Below are 25,009 nucleotides of genomic sequence, written 5' to 3' on the forward strand. Positions count from 1 at the left end.
GGTGCCGGCAGTGAAAGCTAGAGAAGTTCAGAGAAGGGGAAACCTTCTTTCTGAGAAAGAATGAATGAGGAAAGGAGCGGACCTCTGGGGTAGGTTTGTGGAGACTGGAGAAGGGGTAGGAGAGGCGTAGTCAGATACGTGTAATGTAGACGGTCAAGATGGAATTTTGGGAGGGAAGGTTCTTGTCAGCATTAAATGTTATTTGCATATCAAATCATAACTGGACTGGCAAGGTGGCTCACTGGGTAAAGACATTTGTTGCCAAGCCTCATGACCTGAGTTCAGTCCCTCAAACCCACAAGGTAGAAGGAGAGAACCATCTCAGACATCCACACATGCCTTATGGTACACCTGTACCCACAGAAAGAGTGTGTACATGTATTCACACACAAAACAAACATGTTAAAAAAAAAAAAAAAGACAGCTGAAAAAGAAAATTCATTCCTGGTGGCATGGTACATGCCTTTAATCCCAGTACTTGGGAGGCAGAGGCAGGAGGATCTCTGAGTTTGAGGCCAGCCTGGTCTACAGTGTGAGTTCCAGGACAGCCAGGAATACACAGAGAAACCCTGTCTCCAAAAAACAAAAACAAAACAAAAATTCATTTTGAGAAGGGTCATTGATGGTAGAGAATCTGGATGTATTCCCTCCTTGATTTGCTTTTGCTCTTTTAGTGCAGGGTTCCATGTAGTCCAGGCTAGCTTCAAATCCACGATGTAGTCAAAGATTACCTTTAACTTCTGCCTGATCCTCTTGTCTCCACATCCCAAGTTCTGGCTGGGAGAAAAACATTTGTCTGGGGTGTTAGAATTCAGTGTTTGATGTTAAGGAAGGGACTAGTAAAGATGTGGGTACCAGTTACTCTTAAGGTCTTAGGCAGGGAATGAGAGTCTGAGAAGGCAACCCTTTTATGCCTAGATTAAGGAAAGGGAGCTGATGAAGAGAGGAGCCCAAGGGACACCTCAGGATTCAGGGGAAGATACTAAAATAAAATGTATCAGGAAAGTTTACATAGAGATTTTCTGTAACATATTTGCCTTTTTCTCTTGTCTTGACAGCTTTATATAAATAGCATTTCATTTTACTTACATGTATCTTTAAAACATCATTCTATAGAGTGTCCCTAGTTGTAACAGAAACTGTCGATGCAGGTGTGTTTGGAGAAGGAATTGTGGAGAGTTTAATTCATGCATGGGAGCATTTACTTCTGCAACCAAAGGTAAGCTGCGTGAAAACACTCAAACCTGATTAAGAATTTATTATTTCAAGAGGCCCGAGAATGTTCACAAGACCAGAAATATATCAGAGTATGTCTGTGTACCTGAAAAGAAACAAGAGAAAGCATTCAACAGCATGTAACACAGTATGCACTGTGTATACCAGTGAGGTACAGGGGTGTAACAGTGCACACTGTATGTACCAGTGAGCTACAGTGGTGTAACAGTGCGCACTGTGTGTACCAGTGAAGTACAGTGGTGTAACACAGTGCGCACTGTGTGTATCAGTGAGGTACAGAGGTGTAACACAGTGCACACTGTGTATACCAGTGAGGTATAGCGGTGTAACACAGTGCGCACTGTGTGTACCAGTGAGGTACAGCGGTGTAACACAGTACACACTGTATGTACCAGTGAGGTACAGCGGTGTAACACAGTGCACACTGTGTATACCAGTGAGGTACAGCGGTGTAACACAGTGCGCACTGTGTGTACCAGTGAGGTACAGCGGTGTAACACAGTACACACTGTATGTACCAGTGAGGTATAGCGGTGTAACACAGTTCACACTGTGTGTACCAGTGAGGTACAGCGGTGTAACACAGTGCGCACTGTATGTACCAGTAAGGTACAGCGGTGTAACACAGTGCGCACTGTGTATACCAGTGAGGTACAGCGGTGTAACACAGTGCGCACTGTGTGTACCAGTGAGGTACAGCGGTGTAACACAGTGCACACTGTGTGTACCAGTGAGGTACTGCGGTGTAACACAGTGCACACTGTGTGTACCAGTGAGGTACTGTGGTGTAACACAGTGCACACTGTATGTACCAGTGAGGTTCAGCGGTGTAACAGTGCGCACTGTGTGTACCAGTGAGGTTTACGGCTAAGAGTTCGATGACAAGGGAGTGTATGAATGATGCTATTTGTGGAGGGACTGACTAAAATCCTTGAGTTGTTGGAGAGGGAAGTACTCTGAATCTTACGGTGTTAATGCTCGGAATTTTGGCAGATCTCTAGAAAAGAGGATAGTAATGCTAGCTCGGTAATATCCTAAGGTACTCGGTGAGTTCAGGCGACTAGACAGAACACTGAACTCCTCTGCTGTAGCCCCGTGCTGTGTGTCGTACAGTTCATTTACTGTATCGTTGGCTGTACTAAGGTACCTTAATAAAACCCGCTGGTTATGGAAGACGATGTGTATTGCACATGGAACAGCAGTTCATTTTCAATAGATAATGACTTTGACATTTTCTTCTTTTGGTTTCTGGTGTGAGGAGTTGGTGCCTCACACATGGCTGGTGTCCTCTACTGCTGAGCTCTATGTCAAGTCTGCTTTTCTTTCTGTTTTTTAAATATGTATTTACTTTTCTGTTTGAATGTTTTGCCAGTGTGTGCCTGTCGAGTGTGTGTGTGCCTGTGGGATATGTGTGTGCCTGTCGGGTGTGTGTGTGTGCCTGTGGGATGTGTGTGTGCCTGTGGGATGCGTGTGTACCTGTTGAGTGTGTGTGTGCCTGTAGGATGTGTGTGCACCTGTTGAGTGTGTGTGTGTGCCTGTGGGATGTGTGTGCACCTGTTGAGTGTGTGTGTGCCTGTTGAATGTGTGCGTGCCTGTGGGATGTGTGTGTGCCTGTGGGATTTGTGTATGCCTGTTGAGTGTGTGTGTGTGTGTGTGTGTGCCTGTGGGATGTGTGTGCACCTGTTGAGTGTGTGTATGCCTGTGGGATGTGTGTGCACCTGTTGAGTGTGTGTGTACCTGTTGAGTGTGTGTGCACCTGTTGAGTGTGTGCGTGCCTGTTGAGTGTGTGCGTGCCTGTGGGATGTGTGTGCATCTGTCACATGTGTGCAGTGCTTGTGGAGGTCAGAAGGCATTGCATCCTGTGGGGCTGGAGCTAGAGATGGTTGTGAACTGCTTGTGATACTGGGAATTGAACCTCGGTCCTCTGCAAAAGCAGCCAGTGCTCTTAACCTCTGAGTCATCTCTCCAGTCCCTCCATTTTTGTTTTTGTTTTGTTTTCAAGACAGAATTTTTCTATGGAGCCTGGCTGTCCTGGAGCTCTATCTATATACCAGGCTGGCCTTGATTGCGTAGATCTGCCTGCCTCTGCCTCCCTAGTGCTTGGATTAAAGACATGTGCCACAACCACCGGGCTTTTTTTTTTTTTCATTAAATTGTATCCTGAACTGATATAGTTTTACACCTCTGTACCTCTTTGTACTTGTATTCTAAACATTAAGTAACATATATCTTTATATATACACACACAAAACAGTGAAAATACTTTTTAAAGGAAAAATTCCTTAGCCTGTGCGTGCGCGCGCGCGCGCGCGCACGCGCACACACACACACACACTCACTCTTATTTGTACATGGAATGATGTGACTTTTGTTATATTTTCAGACCAAAGGAGAAAAGGGAAATTGTGGAGAGTATGGGAAAGTTATCCCAGCAAGTGCTGTTATATTTGGGATGGCAGTAGAGTGTGCAGAGATCCGAAGACATCACAGGTGAGTGGCTAGAAGAACACTCTAAGCCAGGCAGTGGTGGTGCACACCTTTAGTTTCAGCACTGGGGGAGTGCGGGAGCTGGTAGAGGCAGGTGGATCTTTGATTTCGAGCCCAGGAACTTACAGAGCAAGTTCCAGGACAGCTGGGGCTACACAGAGAAACCCTGACTCAGAAAGCCCCCTTCACCCCCCCCCCCCCCAAAAAGAAACAAACCCAAAAACACTACTTCAAGGCTTAGTGCATGTTTATAATGTTTAGTCTTACTAACTTTAAGAACTCCAGGATTAAACCCAGCCCTTCCTTCCTTCCTTCCTTCCTTCTTTCCTTCATTTCCTTCCTTCCTTCCTCCCTCCCTCCCTCCCTCCCTCCCTCCCTCCCTCCCTCCCTCCCTCCCTCCCTCCCTCCCTCCCTCCCTCCTCTCTCTTTCTTTCTTTCTTTCTTTCTTTCTTTCTTTCTTTCTTTCTTTCTTTCTTTCTTTCTTTCTTTCTTTCTTTCCTCTCTCTCTCTCTCTCTCTCTCTCTCTCTCTCTCTCTCTCTCTCTCTCCCCTTTCTCTCTGTCTCTCTCTTTCTTTCTTTCTTTTTTGGTTTTTTCGAGACAGGGTTTTTCTGTGTAGCTTTGCGCCTTTTCCTGGAACTCCCTTTGGAGGCCAGGCTGGCGTCCAACTCACAGAGATCCACCTGCCTCTGCCTCCCAAGTGCTGGGATTAAAGGCGTGCACCACCACCACCCGGCCCAGCTTTTTCCAAATGGAAATTGTTTTCATACAGCTCAATGTCGTTTAACTGTGTGCGAAGTTTGTATAGAAAAATACTAAGTTCAGATTGATTTCAATTGAAGGATTCTAGTAAGGATTTCCAGTGTGAAGATAAATTTTAGTATTGGTTTTCTTAGTAACTTCATTAATGCAGTGATTGGGCAGAATGGAATTTTAAATCATTCAAAGATGTCTCCTTCTTGTTTAAAGGTAACATAAAAATATTTTAGGTAGTGTTGATGAATAAAGGAAAGAAATAAAAATCACTCTGAACTGATTAGCAGTCCATAGCTACTACTGCTCATCTTTGCTGTGAGTTGTTCATTAATCTTTGTTCATTACAGGGCAATAGTAAAAATGGTTAGAGGTTGATAGGCACAAGGATACCAGACAGACAGACCCCGACTACCAAGATGGTTGAAGGGGGATGTACTGGTTGACTATCAACTCTATGTCTATAAATGCCTCGGTGTGTCAATTTAACTCATTAAAGAATACCAGTAAACACAGTTGTGTGAGACAGTGTCCTCAGGCACCCTGGCTGTTGACTGCTCCTGTTGTGTGTGTGGGGGGTGGCATGTAATGTGGTTTTGATTTCATTGCTTTGGTGATCACTGATGTTCTTATGTTATTTGGTTGTCCTCTTTGGTGAAGTTTCGGTGTTTGTTCATTTTTGTTTGTCTTCTGTTAACCTGCTGGAATTCAAGTGTACATTTGAATATGAATCGTTTGTTGAATATGTGTTCTAAATATTTTCCTTTTTAAAGTTTTCCAGTTTTTATTTATGCACGTGTGTTTGTGTGACTCTCTGCCGTGTGTATGTGGTGTCTGTAGGACATAAGAGTGTGTTATATCCCCTGGGGCTGGGGTTACAGGTGGTGTGTGCTGCGAGTCAGACTGGGAGTCAGGACCTCTGCAAGAACAGCAACCATCTCTCAGTCCTACAAAGTTGTTCATTTTAACATAGACTATCATATTTTCTTCATGTGATCGTGTATGTTTACAATTGAAGAAATCTGTGGCTTTGGGGTCTTACTTCACTTTTATATTTATACTTTCTCAACTGTGAGATAATGATGTTGATAATTAAAGAACCCATCTTTTACCTCCTTTTCTTACACTCTTACCAGGGTGGGCACTAAGGACATTGCTGGTGTCCATTTACCAGCAGATGTGAAGTTTCAGAGCCCAGCCTACTCTGCTGTGGATAGTGGAGAAGCAGCTGAACCGTACACAACGGAGAAGATGAGTCGGGTCCCTGGAGGGTATTTGCCTCTGACAGAGTGCTTTGAAATTATGAAAGTGGATTTCAACAGTCTTCAGGTAAAACAAATTAAGAGTTAATTCTTACTCTCTTCCCCACCCCCTCACCCAATCCCAGACATGGTTTCTCTGTTTAGTAGCCCTGGCTGACCTGGAACTCACTTTGTAGATTAGGCTGGCCAAGAAATCACAGAAATCCGCCTGCCTCTGTGATGTGCCACCATGCCCGGCCCTTAATTCTTACTTTTAAGAATTTTAAGTATTTCCTAAATTGTTTCATGTAATGTATGAAGTCTTATCTTTTTTTTTTTTTTTCCCTTTTGAAGTGTTCCTTTTTGTTTTGTTTTGTTTTATTTTGTTTTTTTCAAGACATGCTTTCTCTGTGCAGACCTGTCCTGGAACTCATGCTGTAGACCAGGCTGGCCTCGAACTCAGAGATCCACCTGCCTCTACCTCTGCCTCCTGAGTGGGTGCTGGGTCAAGGGTGTGCGCCATCACCAGTACTGCCCAGCTGTGTCTTACTGTTTGAATGTACATTAAGTTCTACTTATGAAGAAATGATTAGCAGCAAATTAAAATTCCCGTTTGAAAAATTCCTTTTGAATGCATGGGAAAAGCTCTCTAGAGTCTGTGGAGAGTCTGTGCCGTGCCGTGCCGTGTGCTCTACACGAACGTTCACTGTGACAGCAGAAGTAAGGTGTGTGTGCTCTTTAGATGAAGCTGCTTGCAGGGATACATTCTGCCATGTTATTATGTATGTAAGTGCAGAGGCAAAAGTTCCAGCCTAGATCATTATTTTTCTCTTTATCATGCTGTTTTCTCAAATTAATCGTTTTCCTTAAAAGGAGCAATAATCTAAACCTAATAATCTAAATTTCAAATTAAAGTTGTTAGAACAGTGTTTCTCAACCTGTGGGTCACGACCCCTTGGAGAGGGGTTGAACGACCCTTTCACAGAGGTCACCTAAGACCATCGGGAAACACAGATATTTACATTACGATTCATAACAGTAGCAAAATTACAGTTAAGATGTAGCAATGAAAATAATTTTATGGTTGGGAGTCACCACAACGTAAGGAACTGTATTAAAGGGTCGCTGCATTAGTAAGGTTGAGAACCATTGTGTTAGGGTAATGGCATATCCCATTTCACCAAGGGCTGAAGGACTCCTGAGACAGAGACATTTAGGTCTTTTGTTTTGGGGATGCTAGGGATTGGACCTAGAACCTGGCGCATGCTAGACAAGGCTCTGTACTGCCGAGCTGCACTTCCTGCTGGGTTGCCTTTTAAAGCCAGAGCAGGCCTGAGGAGCCGCCAGGTGGACCGCCCTGGTTTGTGTGTGCGTGTGTTGGGGTGATGGGAAGATGTGCGGAAAGTGCCCTTAGAGAACTGTAAAGTACATCCCTTCTAATGTCTTGAAGAAAGAATGGTGTTCGTGACAGGTGTTCTAGTTGCGCCCTTGTGAGGTGGGGTGGCAGGAGACCGAAGGGTGCTTCAGCATGAACTTGAAAACGGAGTCGAAGCTTCCCCTTTAGGTCCCCTTTCTCGAGGGTGGTGTGCAGCTGTTTTAAGTTTGGTTCTGCGACGTCGAGAGTCCTGGGTTCTAAGGTCGTTTCTGACCAGACACAGTGGTCCCAGGAGTAGTGCGAGTGTGGCTGTTAGTTCCCCACAGCTGTTCTTGTATTTATTTTAATAGTTTTTATTTGAATTTTTCCTTACACCACACACACCCTGTAGAGGTTTTGGCTTTAAAAACAGTGTCTGTGTGTTTAACACTTTGAAGGAGGACAGAACAGAAATGTAAAGGCCCCAGTGTCACCTTCTGAAATGGTGTCTCTTCCTGCATCGCTTGTTTGAAGTGTGTTCTGGGCTTGCTCTTCTCTCCGTATGTGTGCGTGTGCACCTGAGTACTTTTCCCGAATAAAATGACCCCGTTCTTTGCTGCATGTTTTTGTCTTCCGGTACCACGTCACTGGTGTGTTTTCATCAGGAGTGTGTGTATGTGTCTGCTGTATGTTTAGCAGATGTATGATATTCTGTGACTCCCTAACTGGGCAGGGCGAGACTGGTGGTGATATATTGTGAACCCTAATAAAATTGACTGAGGATCAATGAACAGAACAAGCACCAGATTAAATATGGACCAGGCAGTGGCGGCACACACCTTTAATCCTACCACTCATATAGGACGAACTGCTAAACTGCCTTATTAATAAAAAACCCAATGCCAGATATTGGGGTAAAAACCTGAGAGATCAGAGGAATAGGAAAAGCTACAGACAACCTCACCTCACTGACACCTCAGTCTCCAAAAACCTACTTCCTGTATACCCATGCCTTTCTGTTCTGCCATCTCATTTCCTCTCTCCGCCCAGCTACATCACTTCCTCTTCCTGCCCAGCTCTGTCACTTCCTGTCTGTCTATACAGACCTCCAAACCTTTATGGTAAGTGCTGGGATTAAAGATATGTACCACCATGCCTGGCTCTGTTCCCAGTGTGACCTTGAACTCACAGAGATCCAGACCGGATCTCAGCCTCCTGAGTGATAGGATTAAAGGTGTGTGCTACCATTGACTGACCTCTATGTTTACTATAGTGGCTGGCTTTTTCCTCTGATCCTCAGACAAACTTTATTAGGGTATACAATATATTGGGACGCAATACATCACCACACAGTCAGGAGGCAGAGATCCATCTGAATCTCTGTGAGTTCAAGGCCACCCTGGACTACATGAGATTGACTCAGTCTAGGAGAGAAACAGAACCAGGCAGTGGTGGCACACACCTTTAACCCCAGTACTGGGAAGTATACATAGTGTTTAATGGGTGGGTAGAGAAAGGTATATAAGGTATGAGGAGACAGGAACTAAAGGCTTTTCGGCTGGAGTTCTTTAGATTGAGGATGCAGAGGCAAACAGAGGATTCGTGGAGTTGGTGAGGTGAGGTTGGCTGTGGCTTGCTCTGCTTCTCTGATCTTTCAGCTTTCACCCCAATATCTGGCTCAGGGTTTGTTGTTATAACAACATTTAAGATTCGAACAACAAAGACTGTGAACTTTGAGAATCGGTTTCGTGTATGACATTGAGGGAAATACATACTCCATTTATAAAACCTTCTCATTCTTTTTTATTATTTACCTTTTTTAGCTCCTTTCTAGTTTCCTAAACTCTGTTTTCTTACCCATTTTACATTTCTATTCAGGAATTAAAGGGTCTTGCAGCTAAAGAGCCGCATCCTCTCAGCATTCCTGCTGTTAAAGAAGGCCTGCTGGATGCTGTTATGGTTTGGTTTGTTCTCCAGCTGGATGACGAACACAGTCTGTCCACAAGTCCTGCCGAGGAGACCTGTTGGGAACAGGCTGTTTATCCAGTACAGGCCCTTGCAGGTAAGTATTATCTCATTAAAAAAAAATTTGGGGGGCTGGAGAGATGGCTCAGTGTTAAGAGCACTGGCTGTTCTTCCAGAGGACCCGAGTTCAATTCCTGGCACCCACATGGCAGCTCAGAACCGTCCATACCCATAGTCCCATGGGATCAGAAAGCCTCTTCTGATGTGCAGACATACATGCAGACAAAACATCCATATACATTTTAAAAAATGAATAAATAAATCTTAAAAATTTTTTAAACCAAACTCCCCACCAAAAACCAATCAAACAAAATTTGTTGCTTTAATCTAAGTAATTGAGTCACTGACCCAAAAGGAAAAAAGAATCCTTTGGAGATGATGTTTTCAGCAAAAGAATATTACTTAAATATTTCAGAATTATAAATTTCTTATAAGTAACTAATATGTAGTTCAGAAGAGAGACTAAAGCCTGCTGTGGTGGTACATGCCATTAGTCACAGGACTGGAAGGCTTCAGGTGGCAATTCACGGCCTGTCTGGTCTATGTAGCAACATCTAGGCCAACCTTGACTACACACTGAGACCTAGTCTCAAAAAATAATAAGAGAGAGTCAATCATTACCCTGGAAAGTGGGAGAGGGGCTGAGAGTTCTTGGAGGTGGGATTGAGAGTGCACATGATCAAGAAGTGTTGTTTATGTGTATAAAATTGTCCAAGAGTAAATAAAAGATATTCTGTTAAAAAAAAAATACTGTGTACAGTGTCACACACCTTTAATCACCGTGCTCTGGAGGCAGTTCAGGGCCAGCCAGGTTTACATAGTGAGGCCCTGTCTCTAAAGAAATAAATTAAAATTTAAAAATTACTCTGTTGCATGCTCCTTAGCTGTAATTCTCATTAGTCATTTCATAGTTTTAAGTATTAGTTATCAGTAGATGAAAGAAACTTTACTCTAAAAATCAAACAAAAAAAACCAGAAACGAATCACTTCAAGAATTTGCCTGTCGACCTTGCTTAGAAACCATGATAATTAATGTTTTAATTTTATTATAAGTGTTTCTCAAGTGAGTGCTGCTGCTTCTCCTCCTCCTTCTCCTCCTTCTTTACTTCCTTCTCCTCCTTCCTCTTCCTCCTCTTCTTCCTCTTTCTTCTCCCCCTTCCCCCTCCCCTCCTCCTCCCGGCAAAAGAGCTTAGGAAAGTATTAAGTGAGGGAGTACTTAACTCCTGATAACATTTGTAGAGCCCAAGTCATAAGAGTGTATGTTGTGAGCTGGAGAGAGGCTCAGTGGATAAAGGTGCTTGCTGCCAGTCCTAGTGACCTGAATTTGATTTCTGGAACCCACATAGTGGGAGAGAGAGCTGACTCCCCCAGGTTGTCCTCTGATCATGCCAGGGCATGTGCATATGCCCTCCAGTAAACACATATAGAAATTATAATCTACACAGTCCTACAAATATAAAATCTTGCACTTTTAAGAGAATTTGGAGATCTGCAAACTTCCCCGGGGAAAGTCTATATTCAAGGTATTTTTCTATTTAGGAAAAGAAAACAATTTATAGCAGATTGATGGGTTTCCATGTTTTTCGCAGTTAGATATATGGAAAACTCTACCCATTTAAAGCAGGAAGGAAGTACATGTCTGTGTAGTCTCTATCAGGGATCTGATTCACCAGGCCAGGAAACTGTGGAGTCTATAGTCTGAAGATTTGAATCCAGGTCTTGGTTCTCCTGTTGAACGACTTTGCTGGCAAAGATCTTTTATTGGGTCATATCTGAAACTAGGACAATGCTGTCTACCCTAGAGTGGTGGAGGAATGGTAAGATATGGAAGTAAAAGAGCTTGGCTCTCAGCAAGTTACATTTTAAAATCTGTATTCATTTATTTTCATTTTCTTATGGTAATTTAAATATCCCTTCAAGGATCCTCAGGGAAAGGCCATTTAAATGCTTAACCATAAAAATAACTTTGGTTTTTCAGTTCCAATTGTTTGTTGTCTGTGATGTTTGAGGTGTTTTGGGGAGTGCACTGGCCATTGCATGTGTGTGTCAGAGCACAGCTGTTTCTTTCTATTCACTTGAATTTCAGGCATAGAACTCAGGTAGTTAGGATTATGAAGCAAGATTTATGGGCTCAAGCAATCTTTCTATCTCAGCTCCCCACTATCTGGTGCTATGGGCATGTGCTACCACACCTGGGTACAGACTGTATTTTCATCTGGCTCTAGGGCTGAAGAGACGAATGACAGTTATACTGGGTGGCTTAGCAGTGGACCACGTGGGAACTCAGGAAGGAACACAGTGCAGTCCTTACTGCAGGACTTAGCCTTCCTTTGAGCTGTAACATTCCTAAACATGCAAATTTCCAAAAGCTTAAGGACTGGTAGATACCATTGTACTGAATGCTTTCGTTCTTTTGGAAATTACCTTTAGAGAAAAGAATGTCTCTTTAAGAATGTCTATTTAGCTGGGTGGTGGTGGTGCACGCCTTTAATCCCAGCACTCAGGAGGCAGAGCCAGGTGGATCTCTGTGAGTTCGAGGCCAGCCTGGGCTACCAAGTGAGTCCTAGGAAAGGCACAAAGCTACACACAGAAACCCTGTCTCGAAAAACCAAAAAAAAAAAAAAAAAAAAAGTCTATTTAATGAGGCTTGATATTGATGCCCGAATTTCATCTATCTTTGCTTATAGACAAAGCCTCTTTCTATCTCCACATCTTCCTCAGTTTGGGAGGACATCTACTGACCACAGTAAAACAAAGAAAAACTAAGAAGCTGGACTTTGTAGTACATGTCTGTCATCCCAACACTTAGGAGGTAGAGGGAGGATAATCAGGAGTTCCAGGTCAACTTTAGCCACAGGGCAAGTTTGAGGTGCGGTTCAGTTGCAGCAAGAGACCCTAGTACTTTGGAGATGCCAGATCATGGGATGACTGCCAAGAACAGCAGCAGCCATGGAGTGGACCTGGTCAGAGCTTAAGTTGACAAGGGTGTAGCTAGAGTTTTCCTGCCTTGCCCACAGTCAGGACAAATCTTTGTCACCCACCAGTCCCACAGCCGCTCAGACCCAACCAAGTAAACACAGAGACTTATATTGCTTACAAACTGTATGGCTGTAGCAGGCTTCTTGCTAACTGTTTTTATAGCTTAAATTAATCCATTTCCATAAATCTATACCTTGCCACGTGGCTCATGGCTTACCAGCATCTTCACATGCTGCTTGTCATGGCGGCAGCTGGCAGTGACTCCTTCTGCCTTCCTGTTCTTTTTCTCCTCTGTTAGTCCCGCCTATACTTCCTGCCTAGCCACTGGCCAATCAGTGTTTTATTTATTGACCAATCAGAGCAACACATTTGCCATATAGAACATCCCACAGCACTCCCCCCCCCTTTTTTTTTCCAAAAGGAAGGTTTTAACCTTAACAAAGTAAAATTATATATAATTTGGGAATTTGGGCGTAGCTTCTCTTACTACTTCCTGCTGGAGGGGGGCACTGTATCTTATGGGGACACAAAGAAAATTTTAGGATTATGGAGTAGTCCGCGAGGGTGTATCATCTGAGCCAGTTGCCTTGAAACAGTTCTGGATATTGGATCGTCTGGGCCTTGGTGTCATCAGAGACCTTTCAGGAGGTCTTGGCTGGTCAAATCTGATGTATCCTAATCTAGAACAGATTCATAGCCTCTGGCTTTCTGTGGAAACAAAAGCAGAGCCTCCTTTCCAAAGCAACATATCCTTACATCCAAATTTTGAAGTCAAGATACCTTTAAAATATACATTTTGGCATAACTCAACAGCTTTTGCAATCAAATGTTTTCCTTCAGTTACGTATATCAAAGAGAACATAATCCAGATTCTCTGTGTGGTAGCCATCTTGACGTGGCTGATTTTTTTTTTTATATTATCTTGATCCTATTGCTTTAAACTGCAGCCTTCTAAGCCTGAAACGGCGCTGTGCCCACTTCAGCTTCCCAACATGGCAGTGGTACGTTTTCCGCCAGCTCTGGGAACCAACTCTCAGAAATAGTGGGTCTATGCTTCTATCAAAGCAGCGTGTAGCCCAGAAACCTCTTTTTTTGTTTTGTACTAGCAAAGGCTAAATCCACGACGCAGCATAATGTGCCACCTGCAGAGGCCTCATTCCCATCATACTGCAGGTCGAGTGCCACACGCCAGGAACCTACCATAGTAGCTCAAACATGCAGGCTGCCACTAACTTGAGAGAAACAACTAGGAACTGTTTTTATCTCCATTTTAGAATCTTTTTTCTCAGGTTTTAGGTAGAAACTCTTGGGCGCCATTTGTAGCTAGAGTTTTCCTGCCTGACCCACACAGTCAGGACAAATCTCTCACCCGCCAGTCCCACAGCCGCTCAGACCCAACCAAGTAAACACAGAGACTTATATTGCTTACAAACTGTATGGCCGTAGCAGGCTTCTTGCTAACTGTTCTTATAGCTTAAATTAATCCATTTCTATAAATCTATACCTTGCCATGTGGCTCGTGGTTTACCGGCATCTTTACATGCTGCTTGTCCTGGTGGCAGCTGGCAGTGACTCCTTCTGCCTTCCTGTTCTTTTTCTCCTCTGTTAGTCCCGCCTATACTTCCTGCCTAGCCACTGGCCAATCAGTGTTTTATTTATTGACCAATCAGAGCAACACATTTGCCATACAGAACATCCCACAGCACAAGGGGACAGTTGTGTTTTATGTTGACGTCACATAAGCTAAAGTCATCTGAGAGTAAGGACCCTCAGATAAGAAAATGCCTCCATAAGATGGAGCTATAGGTGAGCCTGTAGGGTATTTTTATAACTAGTAATCGATGGGGTAGGGCCCAGTCCATTGTGGAGGGGGGCTACCCCGGGCTGGTGGTCCTAAGTTTCATAGAAAGGAAGTTGAGCAAGCCATGGAGAGTAAGCGGGTAAGCAGCACCCCTCCATGACCTCTGCATCAGCTCCTGTCTCCAGGTACCTGCCCTCACTTCCTTTAATGATGGACTATAATGTGGAAGTGTAAGCCAAATAAACCCTTTCTTTCCAAACTTGCTTTTGGTCATAGTGTTTATTACAGCAATAGAAACCCTGACTAAGACAATCAGTTATGTATATTTTTCTTTCTTACTAATGCAGACTACTGGATAAAGCCTGGGGACCGTGTGACAATGGAAGCATCTTGTCAGGATTGTTACCTGAGAATCCAGAGCATCAATATCTTGCATTTGGAACACGAAATGGAAGTTATAAACAATTGTACCGAGAGTAGAGACTCCCTCTCTCGAGGGAATGAGGCTGAGCTCTGCAGTGCTCTAGCTAACCTTCAGACCAGTAGAGCTGACGCTCTGGGGCAGACCTGTGTGTTAGAACCTACAGAGATTGCTTTGCTCAATAACCTTCCCTATCATGAAGGCTTTAAGATGGCGATGAGGAAGGTGTTGTCTTCACTGACCCCAGAGAAGCTGTGCCAGCCCGTGGATCCTCCCTGTCAGGATACTGAGATGAACTCTGCAAGTGGACAGAGCGCAGCTGCGCCGAGCACCTCTGACCCTTTCTATGTGTTGGATGTGTCTGAAGGCTTCTCTCTTTTGCCTGTAATTGCTGGAACACTTGGTGAGGTTAAGCCCTACAGTTCTGTGGAGAAAGACCAGCATTGTGTCACTTTGGACCTCATATCTGAAGCCAATCACTTCCCTAAGGAAACACTTGAGTTTTGGCTGAGACATATAGAGGATGAAGCTGCTGTGTTGCAAAGGCCCAAGTCAGACAAATTGTGGAGCATAATTATATTAGATGTCATTGAGCCATCTGGGCTCATTCAGCAGGAAATAATGGAAAAAGCTGCAATATCCAGGTAAAACAAAAACCCTAACATTGAATGGGGGATTTGGGGTTCAGAAGTCACTTTTTTTCGTTTTGTGGGTGATGGGGTAAGATGATTGATTGTCTTACTGTCCGTCTGTTCCTGACATAGGAGTTTGTTCTGCTGAGGGCTTCTGACAGGTCTGGGGAGAGGCTAGTTGCCAGGTTAGATTTTCCTCTTCTGAAATGGAGTTAATGACCAGCGACTAAGACCTCGGGGAGCTGTGTGCCCCTCTCCCATGAGGAGCTCTTTCTCCTCTCCCCCACCTTTTGCTCCGGTGCTCCTGATGGCAGCTCTGCAGGGACTTACCCTGCACTCTACCAAGCAGTTCGTTCCCCAGGTTCCCCAGCAGACAACAACTGGGCCTTGTTTAGTTCTGTTCAGTTCTGGTCCTGCTCTCTGGAGGTAGGCAGAACCTACAGGACAGCCACAACTTCAGAAGTCAGATGTACCTCGTAGGTTGTCATCTGTACTTCTAAACCACCAGGTACAAATTGAAGGTCCCCTCAGTTTATAAAGCCCTCTTCAGATTTGGATGGATTTGCAGTAGCAGCTCCAGGACGTAGGAAAATGATTGGCTTAGATTAACCTACTTATTCTAGGGGTGCAGACGAGGAACCGGGAGAGCTGCAGAGGGTGCGGCACATGGAAGGTGCAGAGTGTGCATGGTCTTCCTGGACATGCTGAGCTGCACAGAGTGTGCATGGTCTTCCTGGACATGCTGAGCTGCACAGAGTGTGCATGGTCTTCCCGGACATGCTGAGCTGCACAAAGTGTGCATGGTCTTCCCGGACATGCTGAGCTGCACAAAGTGTGCATGGTCTTCCTGGACATGCTGAGCTGCACAGTCTGCCAACGCTGTCCTGTGGGTCTTGTGGGCTCCATGTGTATATGACACCACTGGGTATTAGTGATGATTCAGTCTGGCTTTGAGGCCAGGCAGGGAAGAGAGACAGTCAAGACCGACCCCGTAGCCACGCCTTCTTCTTCCTGAGAACAAACCCGAGACTCCAGCAGTCCCTAACCCCTGGCGTGGCCTTGGTATACAGAAGATACTCTTCTGTTCCCTTGACGGTGAGAAGACTCCTGTGTTTAGGAGCTTTGTACCAAAAACCAAGAGAGCAGCAACACCAAAGCCAAGAGAAGATCAAATACAGAGTTAGTATAAATCACCATTGCTCCACGTGTGTCTCCTGTTGGCCATTTCCAAATGGGTTTGTTTGTCTTTCAAATGTTTTTAGATGTGTTTATTTTAAGTGTATTTTGCCTACATGTGTGCCTGGTGCCTGGATGTGTACCACATGTGTACCACATGTGTGCCTGGTGTCTGGAGAGATCAGAAGATGACGTTGGATCCCCTGGAACTGGAGTTAACAGATGGTTGTGAACCACCACATGGGTGCTGGGAATTGAATTCGGGTCCCCTGCAAGAGCAGCAAGTGCTCCTAACAGCTGGACCATCTCTCCAGCTCCCATTCCTGAGTCTTATCCTTTGTAGTGAGCCAGTACATAGAGGTAATGTGTCTGTTTGTTTGTTTGTTTTTAGTTCTATGAGTCACATTAGCAAATTATCAGATGCTTCCCTCAAAGAGGGAGTTGTGGATACCACATGTAGATCAGTGGGTGTGGTGTTAGGATTGGCGTATGACATGGGCCAGTCACGCGGAACTGAACTTGTATGATAGGGGTAGATAGTGTTAGAATAGACTGGAGATACTTAGATAGTCCTAAGATACTCAGCTGATGTTGGAGAATTAATTAATTGGCTGTGTTTTGGAGAAGCTCTCCTTCCAGTTTGGTGTGAGGAGTTTTAATAAATAAAGGGAAAGTACTTGTTAAGGTAAAAGTCAAGTTTATGGGCTGGAGGTATGGTTCAGTGGTGCAAGCTTGCTCTGTTATCCCCAGCACTACAGAAAGAAACTTTATATGATGTCAGTGCCTGCTAAATGAGTCATTTAAGAACAGTTAAATAACAAGGTAGTGTGCACTGCTATCATTCTTAGAACTTTCCTTGAGCATCAAGTTTTGGAAAGTTAAAGCAAATGGGCAGAAAATTAACAAGTAAATAAGCCTCTCCTTAGCAGATCACAAGCTGATAGGAAGGGTTTTGTTGAGGGCTGTGTCACTTTGTAAGAGATAGTAATGTCACTAATTGAGATGGACTGCTGACTTTCCCTCCAACCCAAACAAGTGGTCAGCAAGTCACAGACACCTAGATGTAAGGGCAATCAGACGGGTAAGGGTAAGTCATGACCTTGAACCAGGCTGTCCCTCTACTCACTGTAAGCACATGGTCGTATGAGCCTGGAGTAAGCCCTGTGTACATGCTTCAACCTAAGAATGGATGCTGCCCTGACTGCTTCACTCTTTCCTGCTCTTCTGTGTCTGTCTATAAGTGTTGTGTGTCTTCCTCATTTGCTCTTTGCTCTGCTGAGGTAGGGTCTTACTGAACACACAACTTGCTTACTTGCCTAGTCTAGGTTTTGAACTTGCGCCAAGGATCCCATCTCTACCCACTCAGTGAGTGCTAGGGTTACGGGCAGGCTGCCATTTTACCTGGGTGCTATGGATCTGAGCTCTGGCCCTCACATTTGGACTACAGGTTCCTTATCCACTGAATTGTCTCGTCAGCCCCTAAATCTTAATGATCTATTTAGGTAACTTACATAGCAAACATTGAAACATTTATGCACATTATGTTTTTTAGATATGTACAAACTGGCCAGATGGCTAGTCTGTATTTTTTAAGTAGATCCTTACATCTTTAACTTGGGTGTAAAATTTACTGTGAAAGATACTTGAGGTGATCAGTGCCCACCTCTGTGTAGTCCCTGCTCTGGAAGTTCAAGTGGAAGACATCCCAGAATACTCAGTAAAGACAAGGTTTGATACTTGAAAATGTGACAGATGAGGAATAGTCTCACTGGTCTTAAGACCCTACATTGTCTTCTGTTTCTGCTTCCTCTTTATGGTTCAGGTATAAGAGACAAGACTGCACCGTAGTTTAAGTGCCCCTAACTTATGTAGGACGATTCTGCCTTCATAGCTTCCAAATCCTTGGTACAGGAGCACCTGGTACCCCACATGCAGGAAATGCCAGTTTCCCACCAGTCACTTGTTTTTGCTCATCATTCTCTATCCAGGTCCAGCCTGCTTAACAAGATGCTTTTAAATAGCCATAAGCCGTGTTGTTTGTTAAGACCATTTTTGTGGGGTTCAGGGGGAAGGAAGGTGAATGGAGTGTGGCAGCATTAGGTGCAGCTGCATGAGAAAGGGTTTTGTTGACTTTTGTCTTGCTTTCCTTCCTACAGTATTTCAGTTTACGTATGTATTTGCATTTTGGAGAGCTTAATCCTTTATAGTGAATCACTTCAGAGAAGTTGCGGAATAGTTCAGAGAACTTATCATGTACTCTGTGCCCTCCTGGACTAAGCCATGTGTAGTGTGGTATGTGAGACCTTCAGTGTGGCAGCTCTTCACACATAATGATAGCTTGTGGAGCAAGCTTAAGCCCACACATGAAGTTTATTCATGTTTCATATACATCTTATACACAGTCATAAAGCAGTCTGAAGTGTTTTTAATGCACTTGTGTTCTGATGGTAGCCTATTCATGAAGTCATATATAGAATTTCCCACATATTATATGAGTGCTCAAAAAGCATTGATTGGACTTCATTATTTATTTATTTGTTTGTTTATTGGTCTTTCAAGACGGTTTCTCTGTGTAGCCCTGGCTGTCCTGGAACTCACTCTGTAGACCAGGCTGGCCTTGAACTCAGAGATCCACTTTCCTCTGTCTCCTGAGGGCTAGGAATAAAGGTGTGCGCCACCACTGCCTGGTTAAAAGTGCTGGATTTTGTATCATTTTGATTTCCACATAGGGATGGTTCCCCATTAATGATTGCGGTCTGTAACTAAGGACTTACCTTAGTCGGTCCAAATTTGACTTCTTGAGCAATTATTTCTAGTGGTTTAAATTTTGAACTACTAGTCAATAATGACAAAGTCCACTAGACTATATATTATCTACCCTTCACTAATTCATGATTCTTACTTATTATCTATAAAATGTAGGGAATAAAAAGGCTTTACAATGATTTGCCCTTCTTCAGGTGTTTGTTGCAGTCTGGAGGCAAGATCTTCCCCCAGTATGTGCTAATGTTCGGGATGCTCGTGGAGTCTCAGACACTGGTAGAAGAGAGTGCTGTTCAAGGAACAGAGCATACGCTCGGGTTAAACATAGCGCCTTTTATTAACCAGTTTCAGGTAAGTGTCTAGAGAACTGTTCAGCCAAGCTCTTGCTGTCTCCCATCATCTTTGTCTCTTGAGTTTGTACTTAGTCAGTGGGGTAGCTGGATTAGAAAGGCAGTCAGTTTCCTAGAGTAAGGGAACATGTCACTGACGAAAATCAACCTGAGGGTTAGAATAACCAAAGACTTTTGCCATGAATACTGACTAAAGTTTATAGATTTTCCTCTGACTCACTTATCACAAGATAGTGATATTTAAGCTGCTTCTGCACATGGTCCCAAAATGCCACCATTTATCTTTCTGTTATAATTTTATGTGGGGTCCTGCCCCACCGGGAACTTAGGTCCCCCAGAAGGGAGACCTGGAACCGAGGAGAGGTAAGTGCCCTGCTCACCTATAACTAGCCTCCCCTTTTCCCGGGAGACAATCAGATCCACCAGAGAGCCAAGTCAGGCAAGGACTCACTTATTTAAAAACAACAAGCTCTTTTTAAAGCATAAAGAAAACAAGATCCGGGAGGGGGGCAAATGCCCCATTGGGCCAATCAGCTTGAAGATTACCCTGCCACATGCCTAGTCTACAGTATTCACAGTGTTGTCTGTGAACACCATCTTTCCTGACCTGAAGCTCCAATCATATTTCTTTGTAAACTACTTGGGTTCCACCCTCTACACTTTCCTGGGGGCCAGCTTTACTAGCACCTGGCTCCATAGGCCCTTCCCCCACAATTTTAAAAAAGAATTATTTACTTATTTAATATATAAGTGTTTGTATGCACGTGTGTGGTGTGTGTGCCTTGCTCATGGAGTCTAGAAGAAGGGTCAGATCTACTGGAACTAGTTACAGGTGAGCCACTGTGTGGGTTCTGGGTACTGAACACAGGCATCTATCTGCTAGAGCAGTCAGTGCTCCTAGCTGCTGTCCTCTCGCCACTCCCATCTTCCTGTTTTATTCCCACTTGCTCCCAACTCTGGCAGTTAGTCTTTAATTCTGTCAGAGTCTACAGTCTACTGGTTGCTGCCTTTTCACTGTGTCTCCAGCTATGGCTGCTCTTTCCTTAACAGCTTAGATTTTGTGCTCTGTATATTTTTCATGTAATTTAAATGGTATACTCCATCCCCTGTTGTTCCTAGGTGATCCTGCCTTGGTTAAATCCCACCTACTCTATTTCTACGTAACTCCCTACAGTTGGCTCTAATGCCATGACCTCACTTTAGTTGATGACCACTTATCTAAAGAGACTCCATAACCCTTCTTGGAAGATTGATTGATTGATTGATTGATTGATTGATTGATTGATTGATTGATTTTTGAGACAGGGTTTCTCTGTGTAGCCCTGAATGTCCTGGAGCTCACTTCGTAGACCAGGCTGGCCTCAAACTCACAGAGATCCTTCTGCCTCTGCCTCTGCCTCCTGAGTGCTAGGATTAAAGGTATGCACCACCACTGACCTGTCTTGGCAGTTTTATATTTTAGTCTGTTTACCCATTTCTCCTCACAATGATTGTCTTCTCTTACATTGGTTGACTACTAGATAACTGTGAATCAATGAAACAAAATCAAAGAATATAGTACATTAAAAACTATTCAACAGGACTGGAGAGATGGCTCAGAGGTTAAGAGCACTGATTGCTCTTCCAGAAGTCCTGAGTTCAAGTCCCAGCAACCACATGGTAGCTCACAACCATCTGTAATGAGATCTGGTGCCCTCTTCTGGTGTGCAGGTGTATATGCAGGCAGAACACTATATACATAATAAATAAAAGTTTAAGGTCAATTTGGGTTACAGGAGACCCTGTCTTCAAAATAAAAAACAAAAATTGTTTAAAAAAAAACCCTATTCAACAAATGTTTATTTAGCATTTACTACATGCACTGTTTTATTATTTTTGGTTTATTTTAGATAGGGTCTAATGTAGCCCAGAGGGCCTCAGTGCCAAGGATAACATGTTTTTGTCTTCCAAGGGCTAGAATTATAGACACATGTCACCATTCCCAGATTACATGCATGTCTTAGTTACTAGTTCTACAACTTTAAAGTACCTGACAAAAGCACCTAGAGTATGGTTTTGCTTTGGCTCACAATTTGAGAGAACACAGTCTATCATGGCAGAAAATTTCCACCTTCAATAGCAGTCTTAAAAATAAGGTGGAAAATCAAGTGAAGAAGACGCCCAGTATCTACCTCAAATCTCCGCCTTTATCTTGTGTGATGTGTGTGCACATGTGCAAGAGTGTACACATACAGAACTCCATGGGCATCTGTGGAGGCAAATCCAGGCAGGCCAGTGCAGGCATGCTAGAAGGAAGCAGGGACCCCCGCGGGTGCTGCAAGTCAAGTATATAGGTGGCCTCAAACCCTACCTGATGGTACACTCCCTCCAGGGAGAATGAGTCATGCTTCCATCAGTGACAGGCCTTACAGTCCTAACATGTCTAATAGGCCACATTAGATTGGGTCGGGAGTGTTTCCTTCTTAGGAGGCTTGAACTAGAAAACTCAAGAATCTGCTGTCAACATGTACATTGCTGCCAACTCTATGCAAAACAGGTATCTCAATATAAGTCAGAGATGTATGATGGGAGCAGGACCTCTCTATGGACAAGAGATTAAGAGTATGGCCAGCATGATCAACCTTGAGAGGTCCCCATATCGTCCAGGTGGAGCCATGACCAACGATTCAGCAGGTTGACAGCTAACCCAGAGATGATGGGCCTGGTGACATCAAGTTAACTCTAGCCACTCACATAGACAGCCAGGCAGGGAAATCCCAAGAAAGAATCCACATCCATGCAAAATACTGTTCTACGACAGCCAATGAGAAGACAATGTAAACTGTGTGTGTCAGGAAAGTTAAATGTCTTCACAGAGAAGGCAGTGTGCACCACGGTTTGCCTGCTATGGATGGGAAACCTTTCAACTTCTGTTGCCTCTGACTGTGAAGGAGGATGGTAGATTGACTCAGGTCAACAAGAACAAAACATGGTGGGAACTTACAATGGGCACAATAGTCAGTGTTGTGAGCTCCTTAGAAAAGCAATATGCCCATAGTCTCTGCCTTTGAGTGCAAGATTAAAGGGCAGACCTTTCACCAGACGTTTTTGGAGCTGCTGAGTCCTATAAGTGCCAGCCTGAGACCCATCCTTGTTTTCCTTCAGGAACACGGCCTATATGGGGACCACAGATTCATTCGACCAGCTGTTCCATGGCAGAAAGAGAGCACAAGACCTCCAACTCCACATTCACACCATACAGTCAGATACCTTGCTTGCCCTCAGGATCTAGGATGCTATTTCTGATTCCAGAAGTTTCATTAAATGACTCCAAACCCTAGATAACTGTCCACTAAGAAAATCCCTGATGTGGTGTGGGTCATATCCCATGGGGCAAATAAGGATCCTTAGGTGGCATCAGAGAGGATTGAACAGTGGTATGATGAAACAACCTGCTTTGTAAAGATGGTTTTGGTGAGTGACTGTTCGGAATAGAACACTTTGAAGCCAGCTGCAGACACAGTCACAGTAGTGACGCCATGAGAGGTGGTGGCGTAGACTGCAGCTGGAGCCAGGTGTGCTTCTGCATGTAAAGTTGGAGTTTTGGAGATTGGGTGTGGAGTGAGAGAGGAACAGGAATGATAGTTACTATTTATGGATGTGGGAAACATCACAGTGATCAGCTGTATTTGTGTATAGGAGGGGTGGATAAGGAATCAATGAAACTCTAGGCCTAGTTTGTAAATTAGCAGTCAGTATCATATAGATGGTATTTAAAACCACAAGACTAGATGGAACATTAGGGGTCTGCGCAAAAAGGGTTGAGACCTGAATTTAGAGAGCTTGAAAGATTATTGATGATGAGAGGAGGTGCCAGGAGGTTAGGCTGAGAAACACAAGTGGGGTGGACAGTGTGAGTAGAGCGGAGAGGATTTCAGCCCCAGGCAGTGAGAAGTGGGAGTGTCGGGTTCTCAGTCGCTGGCACAAACAGGAGTAAAGGCAGAAAGCGGACCGGAAGTGGTGTGGGCCCTGAGCTTTTATGAAAGGTTGGATGATTGAGGGCTCCGGAGAGGTTGAAAATCTGTGGCAGTCGCCACCTTTCACAGACAGGAGAGTAGCTTCTGAGCAGCACTGTCTCTTCATTTCAAATGAGGAAGGGGCTTGAAAGTATGAGGGACAAAGATGCATTGTAACTGAGATTGCTGTGTGTGGGGACTCTGAGAGCTTCAGAATCCTGGACCTGACCACAGGTTGGCATGGAGTGTACCCTGAGTAACTTGAACTTGCAGCTGAGGTTTTGAGAACCTTTCTCTTGTAGGAAAGGCCTCATTTTTCAAGATGAATCTGTTCAGATGAGTTTGTGCCCATCCCTTGATGTTTGTTTGTTTGAGGCAACATCTCAGTGTGTAGCCTTGGCTTGTCTGGACTCACTGTGCTTGTCTCCCAAGTGCTGGGATTAAGGGCGTGTGCCACACACCATGTCTGGCTAGATTTGGCGCCTCTGATCAAACACATTAATACTTACTGTTAGATTATTTGCTTATTAGCTCACATATTCTAGGTACAAATGTTTCTGGAATTGTTTGGCCACTTAAAAGTTGAGTGTGCTTTCATCACCGTAGCAAAGTGTTGAACCTGCCTAAACCTTGGCTTGTTTGTTCATCCTTAAAAACTGGTTGTGAGGATTCGTGCCTTAGGTTGATGCGTAAAATAAACGAGGCAATGAAAAGCATTCTGTCACAAGGAGCTAATTGCAAATAGAGCAGACCCGACTACAGATGATAAAAGTCAGTGTGTACTCTCTCCTCAGGTGCCTATCCGTGTATTTCTGGATTTATCTTCATTACCATGTATCCCTTTAAGCCAGCCAGTGGAACTCTTAAGATTAGATCTGATGACTCCATATTTGAACACTTCCAGTAGAGAAGTAAAGGTAAGGACAACCACAAACGACCACACTTGTCACTTTCAGAACAGTTTACCTTAAGTGAGGGACACCATATTTACATGGTCTGTCATTTCCTTTGAAGATTTCAATCTTCTCTTCTAGACAACATGCAAAAATAGATTGAATAAATATTAGTGTCTAAGATTTAGTTATTAAGTTTGAATGGGTGGTTCAGTATATTTTTAGTTTTTGCATTCACATTGATTAAAAAGAGAAAGAAGAATTACTTGCCTTGATGAAATGTTCAAAATTCAATTTCCATAGGTCCGCATTTGTAGATCTGGACGAGTGACTGCTGTCCCATTTTGGTTTCATTTGTGCCTTGATGATGAAGTCAGGTTGGACACCTCAGGCGAAGCCTCCCACTGGAAACAAGCTGCCGTGGTCCTGAATAACCCCATCCGGGTGCAAGTGGGGGAGGAGCTTGTGCTCAGTGTTGAGCATCACAAAAGCAATGTCAGCATCACAGTGAAGCAGTGAGCGAGACTCTAATCGTAAAACGAGTGTGTAAAATCCTTGTCATGGTCAAGAATGGTTAAGGGTGGCTTAAGTAACCATGGTTAATAAAGCACATGGTGACAGCCTTAAAGTGTAGCCTTGTTCTTGTTCTCTAGAAAAGGGTATGTCAAAAAAAAAAAAAAAAAAAAAAAAAAAAAAAAAACGGAAAAGGGTATGTCTTCTGTTTCTTTATACCAGGAAGCCATTTTGTTGGACTTTGTAGGGATTTAAAAGGTGTCTGCCTCATTGTCATTCCAGTTAAGCAGATTTTTAAGGTTTTGAGATCTTGGCTTATAATAACTGGGCAACATCTAAAAGTAGGCTTCTACTGAAGACTGGGGTGGTTGTGAACCAGAGCTTTCTTCTGA

The 25,009-nt window shown here is 43.9% G+C and overlaps 1 protein-coding gene across 6 annotated transcripts in view; it reads left to right on the top strand.

Moving 5' to 3' along the window:
• The window catches only part of LOC102915348 (protein arginine N-methyltransferase 9), a 38,542-nt gene extending 13,810 nt beyond the window's left edge, over positions 1-24,732 (top strand). For 3 of the 6 annotated variants that reach the window (XM_076571904.1, XM_076571905.1, XM_042277456.2), the window contains 8 exons: positions 1,117-1,219; positions 3,620-3,726; positions 5,611-5,803; positions 8,948-9,131; positions 14,222-14,939; positions 19,064-19,217; positions 24,006-24,128; positions 24,408-24,732. In XM_076571904.1, coding sequence (XP_076428019.1) covers positions 1,117-1,219; positions 3,620-3,726; positions 5,611-5,803; positions 8,948-9,131; positions 14,222-14,939; positions 19,064-19,217; positions 24,006-24,128; positions 24,408-24,623 — 1,798 coding nt within the window. In that variant the 3' untranslated portion in view covers positions 24,624-24,732. Of the gene's footprint in view, positions 1-1,116; positions 1,220-3,619; positions 3,727-5,610; positions 5,804-8,947; positions 9,132-14,221; positions 14,940-15,550; positions 16,464-19,063; positions 19,218-24,005; positions 24,129-24,407 lie in introns of those variants that run through there. The other 3 variants (XM_076571906.1, XR_013051213.1, XR_013051212.1) reach the window with 3 other exon arrangements.
• The last annotated feature ends 277 nt before the right edge of the window (positions 24,733-25,009 follow it).

This window comes from Peromyscus maniculatus, chromosome 5, assembly GCF_049852395.1.
Source record: "Peromyscus maniculatus bairdii isolate BWxNUB_F1_BW_parent chromosome 5, HU_Pman_BW_mat_3.1, whole genome shotgun sequence".
NCBI lineage: Eukaryota > Metazoa > Chordata > Mammalia > Rodentia > Cricetidae > Peromyscus > Peromyscus maniculatus.